Source organism: Callorhinus ursinus, unplaced genomic scaffold, assembly GCF_003265705.2.
Source record: "Callorhinus ursinus isolate GAN/ISIS: 27379988/994484 unplaced genomic scaffold, GSC_fseal_2.0 scaffold18, whole genome shotgun sequence".
Classification (NCBI taxonomy): Eukaryota; Metazoa; Chordata; class Mammalia; order Carnivora; family Otariidae; genus Callorhinus; species Callorhinus ursinus.
The window spans coordinates 18110564-18129733 of record NW_027397080.1 but is presented as its reverse complement, the minus strand read 5'-3'; the positions used below and the strand labels follow the sequence as shown (position 1 = coordinate 18129733).

The window sequence follows — 19170 nt, the reverse complement described above, 5'->3', positions numbered from 1 at the left end:
AGAGGGAGAGGGGACAGCAAGCCTTGTGGTGAGAAGGCGGATGCGGATCTCCGGTATTCCTCAAACCATGCAGTAGAGAGCTGCCTAGCTCTCCAGTGCCTAGGACTGGTGACTTCTTCCACACCAAGATGTTCCTCTACTGTGTTTTGGAGCATAAAATACACCAAAATTCAGGACCTGGATGCTGGTTACTCAGACTTCACAGGCCAGCTGGTTTTGAGTCTGACCTCCCAGCACCATCCCTTATGATGTGTGTATACCGTGAAGCCTGATGTCAGAACAATGTCTGCTCTCCCCTTTCCAGAGGGAGCCAGACCGGGGCAATAAATTGTAGCTCTAGAGTCTAGATTTAGAAAAACTATTGTTTTGATAGGAACTGATGAATGGGAAATAGTTGATGTAGATTCAGGAAGGGAGGCATTCTCTACTCCAGAAGGTTAAATTCCCCCTTTTCTGGAGTGACCTAAAAAGTTTATAAAGTGAAAGAGTTGGACTTTCCCTAAGGCTTTCAGATTACTCTGAAACTGACCTATGACGTGGGCAAATCTAAGAGTAACAGTGAACATTGAAAAACTATGGAAAGCAGATTACAGCCTCCTCTTTTATTTTATTTTTTTGAAGTTTTCATTTAAATTCCAGTCAGTTAACATACAGTGTAGTATTAGTTTCAGGTGTACAATAGAGCGATTCAACACATCCATACAAGAGCTGGTGCTCCTCATGACTGGTGCACTCCTTGATCCCTATCACGTCTTTAGTCCCTCCCCCCAACCCCCTTCCCTCTGGTAACCGTCAGTTTCTTCTCTTATAGTTAAGAGTCTGATTCTTGGTTTGCCCCTCTCTCATTCCCCCCACCTTGCTCATTTGTTTTGTTTCTTAAATTTCACATATGAGTGAAATCATACGGTATTTGTCTTTCTCTGACTTATTTTGCTTAGCATAATACTCTCTAGCTCCATCCATGTGGTTGCAGATGGCAAGATTTCATTCTTTTGTGGCTGAGTAATATTCTATTGGGTATGTGTGTGTATAATAAAATGTTAAAAATAAGTTCTACATGTTGATTATATCCAGTTTTGAAGATCAAGAAGAGATAGCCACTATCTTAATATATATCCTGTCAGTCTTTTTTTCTTGCACACATACATATTCTTTTTACAAATGGAGCTCATACTATGTATAATGTTTTGTAACTTGCCTTATCACTGACTATATCGTGAGCATTCTCCTGTGTCATCAAATACTCTTCCTTAATGGTTGTGTGTCAGACACGTGAATATACAATTAGCCAGTCTTCTGTTGAATATTTAAGTGTTTCTGATTTCTTTCTTACTAGAAATAATGCTGCAACAGACACACTGTTACATAAGTCTTTGTGTATGTCTCCAGTTCCCTGAATGAATGTCAGGGAGTGAGATGCTGCATCAATAGATATGAACATTTTAAAGACTTTTGATACAAACTATCAAATCTGACCACATCCTTTAAGGACCTTATTAAAAATACTAGTCGTAGCACTCATAGCTTTATTCTTGAAGGGTTTCGAGAAGTCAGTTTCTCTATTTCCCTATATGACCAGTTATGTGAATCCCTCTAGGATTCCTTTTCTTTCTTTGCATTCTTGGTGAAAATGAATGTGTTTACCTTTTGTGTTTGACAGATTAAGGAGCAGAGACATAAGGTACTTTGTAATATGGTTTTACTTAGTAATCATCAAGCTGTTGCTTATTTTTTGAGTAGGTAATTTTGGGTGGTGTGTCTAGTAAGCAAGTGTAGTGACCACAGTGAGACCTGAGGCAGCTTCATTTCACTGTTTCCAAAGATGTGGTCTGTAGAACATGCTGGGGCAGCTTCAAGTTAGTGTAAGCCTTACTGAAGATGAGATGCATTCGGGTTTTTATGTGCATGTCCCATGCTGCCCTTCCTGCCAGTGAGAACGACCTGGAAGTGGGAGAGGGGAAGGAGTTGGTGGAGAGGGTAAATACTATTTCTTCTGGGGACAGAGCTTTAATGTATGAGCTCGATGTTCTGCACAGACAGCTGGGTGGCCCTAAACAAGTCTTGTCTCGTATGATTAATGTATACCAGGGAATTTCCTAATGGAATTAGGTCCTTACCAGGATGAAGCAGTTGCTCTTCATTCATTCTTTTCATGTACACCTGCCTTCTTGATAAGCAGACGCCCATTTACCCCTGTCTCCTTCAGCCACTATTAAACTAAGAATCTGACGGTCTGCTGTAGGTAGACCTCACCCTGTTCTTAGCACTGGGGAGATGGACAAAGAGTGAGGGTTGGAGACAGTGGCCTGTAAGGATTGGAAGAAACTTCAGAAGTACAGTTCCAGCTTCTAATTTTATAGCACAGTCAGTCCCTGGCTTCAAAGAATGTATAGTAGTTGTAGAAATAAGATACATACACAGGAAAAGGTTAAAAACCAAAACAAATTAAAAAACAGCCTAGGGCAGTGGTTTAGTGCCAAACGAAGCACCAACAGGAAGGGCTTTCATATTTTTTTTTTTAAAGATTTTATTAATTTCTTTGACAGAGAGACACAGTGACAGCAGGAACACAAGCAGGGGGAGCAGGAGAGGGAGAAACAGGCTTCCCGCAGAGCAGGGAGCCCGATGCGGGGCTCCATCCCAGGACCCTGGGATCATGACCTGAGCCGAAGGCAGACGCTTAACGACTGAGCCACCCAGGCGCCCCTAGGGCTTTCATATTTTGGAGGGAGAGAGAACTTTGGGCCCTGGAGATCAGTACCTCATGGTGGAGAGTTTGTTTAGTTTTTGTTTTTATTTTTTCACTGGGCCTTGAAGAGTGCGATTTGAAAATTGGGGGCCATTCCTCCCCAACGGGGTGGTATAATTAAAGGCAGAAGATGTCTGGAAACAAGGAGTAGGTAATTTTGGGTGGTGTGACGGGTTTGTTAGAAGCATCCATCTTTCAGTCACTTGGCTGTATAATTTGGAGATGATCTCCCAAAGCCCCTTTTCTTACAGAGTAAGGAGCGTTGTAAGTTGTATTTTTTTAAGATTTTCTTTATTTGGGCGCCTGAGTGGCTCAGTCGTTAAGCGTCTGCCTTCGGCTCAGGTCATGATCCCAGGGTCCTGGGATCGAGCCCCACATCGGGCTCCCTGCTCTGCAGGAAGCCTGCTTCTCCCTCTCCCACTCCCCCTGCTCGTGTTCCCTCTCTTGCTGTGTCTCTCTCTCTCAAATAAATAAAAGATTTTATTTATTTATTTGAGAGAGAGAGAGAGGGAGATAACAGAGGGGGAGAGTAAGAGGGAGAAGCAGACTCCCCGCTGAGCAAGGAGCCCAGTGTGGGACTCCATCCCAGGACCCTGGGATCATAACCTGAGCTGAAGGCAGACAACTGAATGAGCCACCCAGGCATCCCAGGTTGTATTTTTTTTTATAATTGAAGTATAGTTGACATTAGTCTCAGGTGTACTACATAGTATATAATTATGAAATGCTCACTGTGATAAGTGTATTGTGGTATTATTGATTATATGCCCTGTGCTATACTTTTTATCCCTCTGACTTATTTATTTTATAACTGGAAGCGTGTACCTCTTAATCCCCTTCACCTATTTCACCCACCTTCTACCCTTTGGCAACCACCAGTTTGTGCTCAATATTATGAGTCTGTTTCTCTCTTTTTTGTTGCTTTTTGTTTGTTCATTTGTTTGTTTTTTTTTTTAGATTCCACATATAAGTGAAATCGTATGGTATTTGTCTTTGGCTTATTTCACTTAGCATAATACCTTCTAGGTCTATCCATGTTGTCGTGAGTGGCAAGATCTCATTCTTTTCTTATGGCCGATCAGTATTCCATTGTGTGTATATATACCAACCACATCTTTATCCTTTCATCTGTCGTCAGATAGACATTTAGGTTGCTTCCGTATCTTGGCTATTGTAAATAACACTGCAGTAAACATAGGGTGCATATATCTTTTCAAATTAGTGTTATCGTTTTCTTCAGATGAATATCCAAAGTGGAATTACTAGATCCTACGGTACTTCTGTTGTTAGTTTTTTGAGGAGCCTCCATACTGTTTTCCAGAGTGGCTGCACCAATTTACATTCCCAGCAACAGTGCATGAGGGTTGCCTTTTCTCCACATCCTTGCTGACACTTGTTATTTCCAGTTCTGTGTTGTCTTGCAGAGCCTATAGCCTCTTGGTCACTAGCTCTTTTTTTTTTTTTTAAAGATTTATTTATTTATTTGAGAGAGAGAGAGAGAGCACATGAGAGGAGGGAGGGTCAGAGGGAGAAGCAGACTCCCTGCCGAGCAGGGAGCCTGATGCGGGACTCGATCCTGGGACTCCAGGATCATGACCTGAGCCGAAGGCAGTCGCTTAACCAACTGACCCACCCAGGCGCCCCTCGGTCACTAGCTCTTTAGGGTTCAGAGATAACCAGCAGAGCTGAGGCTCCTCATCTTTCTGATGAGTTCATGGGGTCAAACCAGCAGCTCTAGAAATATACACTTAGGTAGTTTTCTGGAGTGGGTATGGAGTGTGACTCATAGAGTATTTGGGGAACCTAGTCATCCCTAGGTGAAGTCCTGGCTGAAAAAAGATCTCCTTCTTTTTTGCAGGACTTAACTTCCTAGGGAAAGTTACTGCCCCAAAGCCTTGAAGTTTTCTGAGCTATCAGTCAAGCCTCATAAAGCCTCAGGCTTTTATAAAACCCTGAAGTTATTGGCAGTACCCATTGATGAGACTTGTACACCTTCAATGAAGTCATAGTACTGTGGGTTGTAATTCAAGTAATTCACAGAAGATAAGGATTACAAACATTTAGACACAAATATCTCCCTACCTTTTCAGATACTTCAAAACAATACCCCTTTCAACTAAAAGCTGACACTTGAATACTGTACTTTGTTTTACTACCAGGTGTATGTACTTCAAGATACTCAGAGATACTTTTGCTCCTTAGCCTGCCTGGGAGACTAACATTTGAGCTTCATTCTTTTGGTCATCTAGGAGATTACCCCTTATTAAAATGTAAATCTTTCCTCTTGATATTAAATAATTATCAAACATTCATATGATTGCTTACCCTAGTTGAGTGGGATGAGGGAGAAAATGAGATAAGAGTTCAGGTTTGGAGCAGGTAAGAGGGATCCTCACCTTGACAGTTAATTGGGCTTTGAAGGCTGTGATGGCCTGAGGAAGGGCTGCTCTGAATGACCCCACCCCCGTGAGTGAGGTAGTCTGCTGGGGGTCAGAGCTTGCTTCACAGGTTACAAGTAGGGTGCTGTCTTTTAAAATTATTAATAAAAGTGGCTAGGAAAGGTGTCTGGACCTCATAGGTAACATTTTGGGTTGGTTACAACCTTAGCTTGTCTAATCGGGCACAAGTGGACGTATTGGTTAGGCACACAGACTCTAGCTTTGCCAGGGGCTCTGTCTGGATCCCAAGTGGTAACAGCATTGGGCAGACTTTGTAAGGGTGAAAACTGGTTCCACAGGAGTTGGGCAAGCAGGAAGTGCATTTACTTCCTTCCTGAGCCTTACCAAGTTTGTTAAGATCTGTCTGGCCCAATTTCTTTTTTCTTTTCTTTTTTGGGGGATGAGAGTGTAGTTCTTCTGGAGTAAAATTCCCTTTTATGCCTTCACCTTTTGTGTAAGGAAGAGAGTAGGATTTAGCTCTGATAAAAGGGGTCTGAGCTTGTGGGTGCGTTTTCTTTCCTCCTTCCTTTTGATCCCTATTTACAGAAATCGGTTCTAAGGGTTATAAACTGTTACTTCTGCCTCATTTTCTTCCTGACCACTCGCTGCTGATTCAGATTATAGCTATTGACATTTTAATAAAATCCCATGAATACATTTGAAGATTTTGCATTAACCTCTAACACCATTTAATCAGTACTTCTTGGTGCCTCACACCAATAGATTATATATCTGCATTTTATCTAGGAAGTATTGACCTTCAGCACCAAAGGGTTAAGTAATACCATTAAGACAAGCAGTAGTTATTTGTCTAATAAATGTTCCTGGCACTTTGACTGGCTTGGTTCAATTCAGTTTACTAATTCACATAATTCTTTTTTTAAAACTTGTGTACATTTTTCTGTTGCACATATGCAAAAATTGAAATATATCTTAGAAAATAGGATTGTGTAGTGCATCCACACAGTGGAATATTACGCAGCAATTAAATTATTTATGAAAATTTTCTAGGGGCGCCTGGCTGGCTCAGTCGGTAAAGCACGCGGCTCTTGATCTCAGGGTTGTCAGTTCAAGCCCTGCATTGGCACGAAGCCTACTTAAGAAAACAAAACAGAACAATTTCTGATGGTGCGGAAAGGTGTGTACAATATGCAAACTGCATATGTGGTACTCTCTCACCAATATTAAAAAATATTGACACATACGAAGAAAGAGAAAGAAGACGCATGCAGAAGTAAACCAAATGTGACTAGTGAGTGCTTCTGTCTGAATGAGATTAAGAATTACTGACCTTTTCTTTCCTTTTCTTTTTTTAGAGATTTTATATATTTATTTGACAGAGAGAGACACAGTGAAAGAGGGAACACAGCAGGGGGAGAGGGAGAGGGAGAAGCAGGCTTCCCGCAGAGCAGGGAGCCCGATGTGGGGCTTGATCCCAGGACCCCGGGACCATAACCTGAGCTGAAGGCAGATGCTTAACAACTGAGCCAGCCAGGCACCCCAAATTACTGACATTTCCATTCTATATTTTTACTTTTCTGTTGTTTCTGTTGTTGTATGCAGTGTTTAACCTGGACTGGGTGTCATTTTTGCAATAAAAATAGATCTAATAAGGGATTGTAAATCATTTTACCACCTACCTCAGGAAAGATTTAAAGTATAGTGAACATGCAAGGTTAAATTAATGCTTTCTCTGGGAGACAATGCATAATTGCCCCTTATACGTTTTTAAAATTCCTGAGAGTTTTCCATTTAGCACTTGAAGTTATCTTGTGTGTCACCATGCAGTGTTCCCCCAGATTGGTGTTTCTTCAACTGGGGATGCCAGTGTTAGCTCCCCAGTTTGCCTCAGCTGTTTGGGGAACAGTAATTCAGAGTTTCACAAAATTAATGGCAGTTATGAAAATCCTGAAGCATTTTAATTTTACTTCTCTGTCTTGTGAAATTAGGTTATTTTATTTTTAAAATAAGCTTTTTATTGAAGTGTAACACACGTTCACGAAAGGGCACAAATCTTATGAATTTTCATAACCCTGGTAACCACGTCGTTCTATTTTTGTTGTATTGTCTTTGACAAAATTTCACAATCCTACCTAAGAAAGTATATTTTTGTTCAGGGTTCTGTGGTCTCCAGAAGTTACACTCAAGGTACTTTGTACTTTTTGTTCTCATAATTGCATTAAGTCTTTGAGTTTTTACATTTTTCAAGGAGCTCTAAAGTTTCATTCAGAATATTGTCATTATTCTTAGTTCAGGGTAGGAAAATTGGCCCTTATAGATTAAATAATAACTGCAAAATTATTGACATCTAGCCTCTGCAGATTTCATTTTTCTTTCATTCCCAACTGTGGCAGTGTTTTGCCCCAGTCGACTGGTTGTATGGAACTTGATTCCTGGGCCTCCGCATATGATACAGCTTAGGTTGCTAATCTGAGGAAGCAGATCAGCAGCCAGCAGTAAGTGTGTCAGGCCTAGAAACCCTAGACCGAGCTGGGAGGAACTTTAGAGGTCATTAGCCTACAATGGGGAAACTGAGTTTTGGAAGGTTACATGCCTTGCCCAGGGTCGTGGACTTGGCACCAGAGCTGAATCTAGAATCCTGGTCCTAAACCCCATTATAAACCATGCTAAGTCCCTATTCTCATCTTTAAGCTCACCCTTTCTACTAAAAATTCAACCCTCAGACTGTGAAATCAACTTCTCCAGAAAGATAAATAACCTAACATGTTTTTTAGCCAAACTTCTTAATGGGGATAACCTAACAGCATCGACCTGCTTTGGAAAATATCCCTTGGGTTACTTCGGGTGAATGAGGGGTGGTGTGGGGATAGTACAAATGCCAGTCTGTAATTGTTTAGAGCAGTTCTGGGAGTGCATTCAACTGGAATAACCCTGGCAATAGGGAAAGTGTGGCGTGATGTCGACTTGTGACCCTTCCCTGGGGAGTGAGCTATGTCAGGAGACATGGCAGTGCTTCTGGAATACGGTCTCTTGTCTGTTCCTGGGCACTGGACAGGGGGACAGGCTACGGAGCTTGGGAAATGACCATCGATGTGTTATGCCTTTTTGTTTTTGAGATTTTGTTTCAGTTGACTAAAGGTAGATCAGTAAATAAAGCCTCTCTTTGATTTTCCAAGGGAGGCCAGACAACATATATTTAGTAAGTGTTGTTCACTGTGGTGGGCCCTGGGGACTTAGGGCTTAATAAAACATGTCTGTAAGGACTGAAGTCTATGGGGCTGGCAGTTCCAAGGAGAGGTGACCACTGCCCTCCAGAAATCTCGATTCTGTTGGTATGTTGGATTCACGACATGCATAGGGTCTCATCAGAGCCTACTGCCTTTTGCCTGCCTGTTTATCAGAAAGCGTACCTCCTCAGGCCCACCTGCAGCCATCCTTGGCCTGACCTTCAGTGCTCTCCACAGTCACATCCACCAGACCCATTCTGCCCTTTGTCATTCTGCTCCCAGAGGACACGGCTTCCTCAGAGGCCAGGCTGATTGTTCCGTGCCCAAATATCTGTGGCTGTCCTTACTTTTTTGAGCTTTTGAGCATGTTGTCACCTTGTTTAGATTGCCCCCTCCTCCCCTTCTTCTTCAAATCCTGCCCAACCTTACAGGCCCAACCTAATTCCCACCTTCTCTTGTCGGAGCTCCTGTGGCACCTCTCCCCCTCCCCCGCTGTGGGTGACATAGCCACGGCTCAGCCTGCTGGGGAAGAGAGTGGGCTCTGGAAGGCTGGAGCCTTTCCTGAATCTAGACCTCTTCATCTGTAAGAACGGGAGTAACCAGTTGTTACCTGGCCCACAATTGTGCAGACTAAATGAGTTCATACCGTTGGCCTGTAGAACAAACAGTACGGGGCCCATAAGTCCTCATTAAGTATTAGTTGTTATTCCTTCTCACGTGTATTCGATCCGGTCTTCCTCGTGCTACAGTCTCACCACTTTAAGTCGCCATTTGTGGGCCTCTAGTGAAATTATAAAGCCCTCTCATGAAGAGAGTCTGGATTTTATACTTTCTATTGACCCTTTTCAGTCCTACCTGCGCATATAATAGCTCCCCAAAACATAGCGCTTAAAATGGAGCTGTTACTGTTTTAAAAGAAAATAGATGGAACAGAGGTTAAGGAACTGAAGAGAAAAGATAGGCTTCAGTTCACAGATGGAGTTTTCTTACGATTCTCAGAGCATGTCATTTGTTCCTATTTGCACTGTTGTTGAGTCGAATGAGCTCTTCTGTCACAGTCACTAGAGGTGTGAACATCGTGTAGCAAGAATGCTAGCAATTTCCAAGCCTGCCTTAGACACTCCTCTCCTCTGGGCCGGCGGTGGAAGGGAATCTTGAGACGGTAAACTCCGGTGTATCAGGATACCTCAGAGCCAGTGGGGCGTGAGCGGGCCATTGCTAATACATCTCCCTTGCTGAGAGGCGTAGGAGAGTCACCGGGGTGGGGGTGTGTGGGGGTGTGTATGTGTTGGGGTTCCCACGCCTTTAGCCACCCTCTCTCTGCCTGTCCCTCCTTTATTAGCAGCTCAGGAATTCACAAGCACCTCAGCTGTTGGTGCTCACAACATGCGGAGGAAATCAGGTTACTCTCTGGCGGTGGGAAGAGGTGGGGACGCAGGCAGAAAGAAGCACTCAGTGAAAAGCCAGTTGCAGACGGGAGGGAGTCGTGGTGCTGGCCGGAGCTGCCAGAGGGGTCTTTTGCGGGGGCCCCCCCACCCCGCCCCCGGCAAGTCTTGGACTTCAGCCAGGGTCTCCCGCAGAGCCCTGTGGGTGTCCTTTCCCTGATGATGAAAATGCCACATTTCTCCTTCTCCTAGGCTGGAACAAGACATTAAAAAGTTAAAGGCCGACCTGCAGGCCAGCAGACAAGTCGAACAGGAGCTCCGCAGTCAGATCAGCTCCCTCTCCAGCACCGAGCGGGGGATCCGCTCTGAAATGGGCCAGCTCCGGCAGGAGAACGAGCTGCTGCAGAACAAGTACGTGCGCCTTGTGGGCCTTTGGTTGCGAGCCAAGTGACCTCACTGTTCCTGTGGCTTCCAGGGACTGGAGCAAAAGATGTGATGACAAAGGGACCTGGCAGAGGGGGTTTTAAATGAAATGTTTAAAATTTTTAATGTAGTACCAGATATTCAACATGTTACAAAAATCTATAAAAACTTGTTTCATTGCAACAGTTTATTAATATTACTGTTCTTTCTTTTTTCATTTATTAAGTTCTTCTCTTAGTTTAAAATAGTCATTGAGCTTTTGTGATACTATAAGTAAAACTGACGAGCAGTCGTTCTGCCACAATTTGAAAATCCTCCTTTGAATGAAAGTTTCCAGAGGAAAAGACTCTATTTATTGATATCTGGAACTAAAAACTGACATTGAACTTTGATTTTATTTGAAGAGGCAAGCCAAAAGCCAGCTCTTCCATGTGAATTTGTTTATGCTTCCCATTGATTCATCCTGGAATTACTTCTTGACTCAATATCGATCTTTTTTTTTTTTTTTTTAATCTCTCAGCAGTGTGCGCCTGGGGTAATGATTACTATGATAGGCTCTGGGCTTTCCCCATTGAAAGAAGAGTCCTTCAACATGCTTGAGGAACACAACTCAAAGCTAGAGCATTATAAGCACGTAACTTCTCCATTGCTTCTGACGTGCACACGTGATGGCTTGCACTGACAGAGGGTATCTCACCTTACGCTGATATTCTGAGATGAACTCACCTTGTACTGATATAGAAAGCTGGGGGTGGTAGTAGGCAGGGAAGGGAATATGGCTGAAATTTCTATCTGAAATTAAGCACCTTGTGACTCTTAACTCCGGGGTCTATTTTGGGATACTTTGAGAAAACGTCTCACAGCTGGAAAAGGAAGGCTGCAGCATGACAGTATTCAGGCAAAGAACAACCTTCCCCATCCCACCCTTTACCTTGGCTTCTGTGGGGCTGGTTCCATCGGTAGTTCTTTGATCTACTCTGGTTCTCTCACGGTGCTTTGGGGCACAACTAGAATTAGTTGTACAGCTGTCTTTCCCTCTGATAGAAACTTGTTTTATCCTTTTTTCCTGGATCGCCTTCTGTAGATTGCTTACCATAGTAGGGCAAAGGCTAGGTCTTATTCTGTATGTTGTTAGGCAGCTTGTTGGTGTTTAGGAATTGTTAAATAACGACAATATGTTTCTCCCGGGCACTCTGGAAGCTGACATTTATGATTTGCTGTTCAAAAGAGGAGCCACGTTTCTCTAGGGTTTTTAGTGGGCATTTCTGATGATGAAACTCTGTATGATAATCATTTCCATATAGATTACATAATGCTGTGCAAATGAAGCAAAAAGACAAACAAAATATCAGCCAGTTGGAGAAAAAGCTAAAAGCTGAGCAGGAAGCCCGAAGTTTTGTAGAAAAGCAATTAATGGAGGAGAAAAAAAGGAAGAAGTTGGAAGAAGCTACTGCTGCCCGGGCCGTTGCATTTGCTGCCGCGTCTAGGTATGTCTGTGCTGCTCGTCCCACGACCCTCCCCCCCCCGACCCCCCACCCCGCTCCTGGCGCTGCATCTGAGGTGGGCCTGCCTTGCACCAAGACCCAAGACCAGCATGGGAGTTTGAGGCCTCGGGCAGAGTTGAAATACAACCATCACGCACTGATAGGTTGCCACCAAGTACTGTTTCCTGAGATGGCCAAAGCCGTTCAATTTGCGCGGTCTTGTAACAGCTTCGTCCCTCAGTGACCTCATCTAGGGAGCGGGATGAGGGCGTCACCATGCCTCCCACACCCAGGAGGCAAAGTGCTGCTCATTAAAGGGTTTCCGGTCACTTTCTGTGTGGCCAACAACTACTAAACACTTGGAGAGATTCCAGTCTGGAATTTCATGCCCTTTATAGAACTGTCTTTACTCTCTACTCTCAGGTGTATGTGTTTCTGAAGTTTTTATCTTAAAATAGAAAAAAGGAGAATCTTGGTTGCCCAAGTCCTTTGTATGGGCTGACTGACTGCTCCTGTCTTTGTCAGGTATCAGCAAACTGTCACATGAGCTGGAAAAGATGAAAAAAACAAAACCATAAGTCATTATTAGACATCGTTGAATTTGTGGAGGGTTGGGAATTGGGGACTACTTCTATACCATTGAAAAGTATTCAAGTATTCCAGAAACTGAATTCCAGCAAGGAGGGAAGATCCTTAAGAGGCTTAAGAGCCTTCACTTTATGGCTTTTTCTTTTCTTTGTGTTTTGTTTTGTTTTGTTTTGTTTGACTAGCGAAGTCCATCTGTGTGGTGGGGGTCAGTTATGGTTTTATAGTTGCAGAGTGAGGTTACATTATGATTGATTTCATTTTAAATTTTTATCGTAATTTGTATCGATATAATATAATTCTTTTTAAAAAATACTTTATTTATTTGAGAGAGCACATGAGCAGAGGGAGAAGCAGGCACCCTGCTGAGCAGGGAGCCCGATGTGGGACTCGATCCCAGGACCCTGGGATCATGACCTGAGCCGAAGGCAGACGCTTAACTGACTGAGCCACCCAGGCACCCTCCATATAATATAATTCTACTGTAATTCTTAAGTTTTTTTTTTTTTTTTTTTTGTATGTGGCATGTTAAAAGCCTTCTTTTGGGTTCTGGCATTGGTAGAAGAACTGGTGGATCATCATTTCACGTTTAAGGAAATAACAGCCAGAGAGAACTCTTTCTTCCTCTGGGCTCCTGCCTCCCCCAGCCAACTCTGGAGTGCAGATGGCTGAGCTCACTTGGCCCATCAGCATCCAGACAGACTCACAAGACACTTCACTAGCCTGCCTAGGATGTGGGGGTTTTGTTTGTTCATTCCTTTAAAAATTTGTAAGCACAGACCTCTTAGTAAAAAGCACATGTTTCTGAAGCACACTTAGGCTTGCAGGAGATTTTTCTGAACAGTCATCCGTGTGTGACCTGTGCTGTCCTTAATTCATCCAGCACCTCCTAACCTGAAAAAAAGTCCACTGAGGAGGATATGACAGTTCCTTAACCATATTGTTCAGTATCTTATGCCTGAGAATCAGTACATTGGTTTTAATCTCTTCCCTGACTCCCTTTGGCTTCCAGTCAAGCTTATTTGTTTTGATCTTATCCTTTGATGGTCCTTGTTTACCATCACTTAGGTAGAGGCTGTTTTTATTCTCAAGTAAATCTCAAGGTGTAAGTCCCTCACTGGACTTCCTTTTTGGTAGGCAGAAGACACCTACCTTCTCCATCTAGCTGTTTCTGAAACCTAAACGGTTAATCAGCTTTGGACTGGCTATTGCCATCCATCTTTTTTAGTTTGTCCTTCTTACAGCCCTGAGAAGCAACCTAAAGCTCTGGCAACTTCATGACTCAAGAAGGGTGAACTTTCCAAGGCATAGACCCTCAAAAGTGAAAAATGTTTTAGCTCACTGCCCCCTGCTGGAGATAGTACACATCCAGTTTCTTGCTCAGCTCCCGGGTACTATCTCAGGTCACGTGGCCTGGGGGGAGTTTGCTGCGTTGGGAAGCTGGAAAGCCTCAGTTCTTATCCCTGGAGTTCTGTGACCTACCAGCTAGGTGAGGCTGGACTGGTATTATATCTGTGTAGTCTTAGTTTTCTTCTCTGGAAAATGGGACAATATATCCTACCCTTGCAAAGAAGGCAGAATGGGTAAAGTACCTCACTTGGTGCCTGGTTCATATTAGATACCCAATTAATTGTTTCAGATCATTGTTGAAATTATCAAAGAACAGAGAATGAGCAGACTGAGCCAAAAGCTAAAACCGGACAGACTCTGGAGTATAAGAGAAATACCAATCTTGCAGCATAAGTAAACCTCTGGTCTTTTAAATCCCTTTCTTTCCTTCTCTTCTTTTGCAAAAGGGGGGAGTGCACCGAAACCTTACGGAATCGGATCAGAGAATTAGAAGCAGAGGGCAAGAAGCTCACGGTGGACATGAAGGTGAAAGAAGACCAGATCAGAGAACTAGAACTGAAAGTTCAGGTATGGGGAGCACGAAAAACTTTCTCCTACTTGGATTCTCCTTCTGTTAGCTGTGTGCTCAGTGTTGCGATGTGGAGATGGTGTCTTTTTGTTTTATGTAGATTTTATTTTATTTATTTGAGAGAGAGAGAACACAAGTACACAGAGGGAAAGGGAGAAGCAGACTCCCCACTGAGCAGGGAACCTGACACGGGGCTCCATCCCAGGACCCTGGGATCATGACCTGAGCTGAAGGCAGATGGTTTTGCTTAACCGACTGAGCCACCCAGGAGCCTTGAGATGGTGCCTTTTGATAATAGGCCAAATCCCACTGCATCTGAAAATCTCTGTATGACCAAAAAAAAAGAGCTCTAGCCTTGTCCAGCTCATTCAAGTCGTATTTAATTAGCCAGATTCTAATACAACCAGAAATGTTGACAGTCTTTTGACACAGTTTATACCAGAATTTGACCTACTGTAGATTCATTTCACTTTTTCAGGTTATAGGCTAGATTAGTATGCTTTGGAGCTTTTGCATCTCTTCTTAGCCCTAACGCTCTGTCCATCGCCAGGGAATTGACTGTTCTGAATGGCTCTCAGTCTTGTAGATTGCAATTCTGAGCAGTGCATGATGGGGAAAGCGGCCAGTGCTGGGGACACAACTGCTGGGCGGTGTGTATCTTAGCCCGGTATTTGGCATTGGTTCTCCAAAGGGACATTTAAAAGTGATGTCACATACCATGAAGTTACAGTAATTTGAATCACATGGAACTGGTAGGGAATTATGGGCAAGTCAGTGGGGTAGGACAGAGCCAGAGACAGAGCCTAAAGTCTGCAGTAAAAGTAGCAGCACAAATGGATGGGAACAGTGAGGACTGGTCAGAAAAAGGCTTCAGAACAGTTAGATAACTAGAAAAAAAGAATAAAATTAGAAGCTCATCTCATGGGGCGCCTGGGTATCTCAGTTGGTTGAGCGTCTGCCTTCGGCTCAGGTCATGGTCCCAGGGTCCTGGGATCGAGCCCCGCCTCGGGCTCCCTGCTCCACGGGGAGCCTGCTTCTCCCTCTGCCTCCTGCTCGTGCTCTCTTGCTATCCCTCTCTCTCAAATAAGTAAATAAATCTTAAAAAAGAAAGAAGCTCATCTCATACCATACAAAAAGAAATTTCAGATGGAGTTGAATATAGGCAGAAAAGAGAAGCATTTTACTTTGAACTAGAATTTTATCTTGAAACCAGGAAAGACTTTCTTTTAAGATTTTATTTATTTATTTGACAGAGAGGGCACAAGCAGGGAGAGCTGCAGGCAGAGGGAGAGGGAGAAGCAGGCTCCCCGCTGAGCCAGGAGCCCGGGATCATGACCCGAGCCGAAGGCAGTTGCTTAACCAACTGAGCCACCCAGGCACCCCAACCAGGAAAGACTTTCTAAACAAAAATAACGGAAGAAATCATAAAGCAAAAAAAAAAAAAAAAAGAAAGAAAGAAAAAAAAATCAGTGGCAGAGCGTACAGATACTGAACAAATATAAGGAATTAATACTCTTGATAGGTAGGTAGCTCATAAAATTTGTTTAGTAAAGCTCAGATATTCAGAAAAATATGTAAAGAATATGAAAAAATAATTCACAGAAGAAAAATAAATGGCTGATAAGAATATATCCTCATCAATCACCAAAGACCTGTAGATTAAAATCAGACATCATTTATCTCCTGTGAAATTTCTGTTTCTTTTTTTTTAATTGCAGTAAATTTGGCACACAATGCTACATTAGTTGCAAGTGTACAACATAGTAATTCCACAGCTCTGTATGTCGTGCTCTGCTCCGAGCGAGTCTGTCACCCTACAACCCTAGGGTGCTCTGGTACCATTGACTCTGTGCCCTATTCTGTACCTTTATCCCCTTGACTTATTTATTCTGTAACTGGAAGCCTGTACCTCCCACTCCCCCTCACCCATTTTGCCCACCCCACCAACTCTCTGTATCTTTGAGTCTGTCTCTGCTTTTGTTTGTTTGTTTGTTCCTTTGTTTTGTTTTGTAGATTCCACATATCAGTGAAATCGTATCTTTGTTTTTCTCTGTCTGGCTTATTTCACTTAGCATAGTATCTTCTAGGTCCATCCATGTTGTCACAGATAGCAAGATCTTATTCTTTTTTATGGCTGAGTAATATTGTGTGTGTGTGTGTGTGTGTGTGCATTTTCTTTATCCATTCATCTCTCAATGGACACTTAGGTTGCTTCCATATTTTGGTTATTGTAAATAATGCTACAATAGACATGGGGATGCATATCTCTTTTGGAATTAGTGTTTTTGTTTTCTTTGGGTAAATACCCAGTAGTGGAATTACTGGATCATATGGTATTTCTACTTTTAATTTTTTGAGGAGCCTCTGTGGCCGCACCAGCTTGCATTCCCACCAGTAATGCACAAGGGTTCCCTTTTCTCCACATCCTCACCAACACTTGTTAGTTCTTGTCTTTTTGATAATAGCCATTCTAACAGGTGTGAGATGATTTTGTGGTTTTGATTTGCATTTTTCTGATTAGTGTTATTGAACATCTTTTCATGTGTTGGCCATCTTATGTCTTCTTTGGGAAAATGTCTGTTCAGATCCTCTGCCCATTTTTAATCAGATTATTTGGTTTTTTTGGTGTTGGGTTGTATAAGTTCTTTATATATTTTGGATATTAATCCTTTGCAGAATATATCATTTGCAAATATCTTCTTCCATTCAGTAGGTTGCCTTTCCATTTTGTAAAAGTTTTTTATTTTGGTATAGTCTCAGTAGCTTATTTTTGCTTTTGTTTCCCTTTTCTCTTGTGAAATTAGCAAAGAGTTTTTAAATAATAATATCAGCCTGGGTGAGGATGAATGAAACAGGCCTCATAATTGCTGGTGGAAGTATAACTTTCTGGAAAGGGTCATATACTTTTTAAGTATTTCCCATTTTACAACTCGTGCTTAAGATAAATATTTAAAAATCTCATCAATGATTGATATACGAAGATGTTCATCATAATGGTATATAAATGAAAAAAAAAACCTTAACAAAGGGAGATTTGTTTCATAAATTATGATACATGTAAGTAGGAATATTATAACAGCCATTAAAAATTACATTTCCAAAGAACCGTTGAGATTATATGAGTTTTTTAAAAACTGTATACAAAACTACATATAGTATGATTTCATTTATGCTAAAAGATACACATATGCTTATAAAATACTAAAGGGAAATATATGGTTTTTCAGTGTCAGGATATTGAGTGATTTTCATTTTCTTCCTTGAACTTTAATATATTTCTAAATTCTCTATAATATGTTTGGATTTCTCTCTTAAAAAATTAAAATACCTGTATGTGTATATATATATACATATACATATATACACACACACATATATAATATGTATTAAAATATATATTAAATGTATATTTTATATATTAAATAAATATATTATATATCATATGTTACATATGATATATAATATGAAATAAATATATGATATATATTAATATATAATATATATTATATATATGGGCTACATTACCAGACGTTTTAAGTGGGCTTATTCTGCAGTACGTCCTGTCAAAATAATGAACACTTTTATAATTTTTAGTGCAGGTTGAGAGTAGGGTTTTGGCAAATTTGATCACAGCAACATTTGCATCTGGGAGCATGGAACAAGTTCTCTGTGGTTCTTCTGAATTAGGCTTGTAAGAAGTGTTTCATTTGGAGACAGTCTGTTGTTACTAGAAACAGCCCAACATAGTCAAATTTATCTACTAAAATATTTTTGTATGTCATACCATTATATAAATACATTTTGCACTTAGAGGGATCTAAGTGGTGAGGTCTTAACCCGTGAAACACCAGGATTCTGTATTCTAGGGGCCAGGTCAGTAATAGCGGGATTTTATTTGTGATTTCAGGCTAATTTGTAGACATCGATGCCAAAACTATCTTGTAACATCTTGCTGCTTTGATGATGTTGATAGGAGCTTCGGAAGTATAAGGAAAATGAGAAGGACACGGAGGTGTTGATGTCAGCCCTCTCGGCCATGCAAGATAAAACACAGCACCTGGAGAACAGTCTGAGTGCAGAGACGAGAATCAAGCTGGACCTGTTCTCTGCACTGGGGGATGCAAAGCGACAGCTCGAGATTGCCCAAGGTAGGAGAGCTGCGGGCCCCAGATGAAGTGGTATGGCTAAGAATGCACAGGGGCGCAGGGAGCAGAGGTCCCTTAGAGCTCAGAGCCAAAGGCATTCAGTTTTCTTTTTAAGTGGTTTGAGAAGTGCCCAACATTGATATTTAGGAATCATCACATTAATTCATTTTGCAGACATATTTTGAGATGAGAGTATGTCAAGTGCAGGGCATCCAGAGAAGAGTATGAGTTTCTGTGCTCAAGGAGCTCATGGTGTTGTTGAAGAAAGAGAGCGCTGCAGAGCCACCAAAAGGTGCTGGTGCTGCGGTATGTACGAGGTTGTGGGAACAGAGGAAGAAGCAGAGACCAAGCCCGTGTGGGAGTTCGACAGGGCTGTTTCCCAGGGGAACTGATGTCTGAGCTGGCTTTTGGATGAGCAGGGGTCAGCCCAGTGAAGAAGCAGTGTAGGGGGGAAAGGGGCAGAGAGGCCTGGAAGCAGAAGAAACCACTTGGGCCAGGCCACGGAAGCTGTGTTCCGAGCCGCAGCTGGCTCCGCGTGGTTACAAATGAGCAGCCTCTAGAGAGCCGGCTGTTCACTCAGCAGGTCTTTCCCGAGGCCTACTGTGTGCCAGGCACTGTGAGGTCCCCCGAGGGGACAGGCAGCCACAAGCAAGCACAGAGTGGAGCAGATGCTGATGGGTGTGGGGATGGAAGTGAAGCAGTGTCAGGCAGGATGCGTGAGCGTGTCCCCGTGGGGGCGCGGGTTCCACATGGTGATGGTGGAAGAGCCTTTGAATAGGGAGCATTTGAGCAGAGGCTGAAAGTAAGAGAGTGAGTGAGCCCTGTCAGTCTGCCGGGGGGGGGGGGGGGGGGGGG

General features: G+C 42.6%; 1 protein-coding gene across 1 annotated transcript in view; it reads left to right on the top strand.

The window, feature by feature from the left end:
• Window positions 1–19170, top strand: part of MACO1 (macoilin 1) — a 58395-nt gene that overhangs the window by 34558 nt on the left and 4667 nt on the right. Inside the window, exons 7-10 of the mRNA XM_025856579.2 lie at window positions 10013–10171; window positions 11488–11670; window positions 14049–14169; window positions 18144–18318. Coding sequence (XP_025712364.1) covers window positions 10013–10171; window positions 11488–11670; window positions 14049–14169; window positions 18144–18318 — 638 coding nt within the window. The remainder of the gene's footprint in view (window positions 1–10012; window positions 10172–11487; window positions 11671–14048; window positions 14170–18143; window positions 18319–19170) is intronic.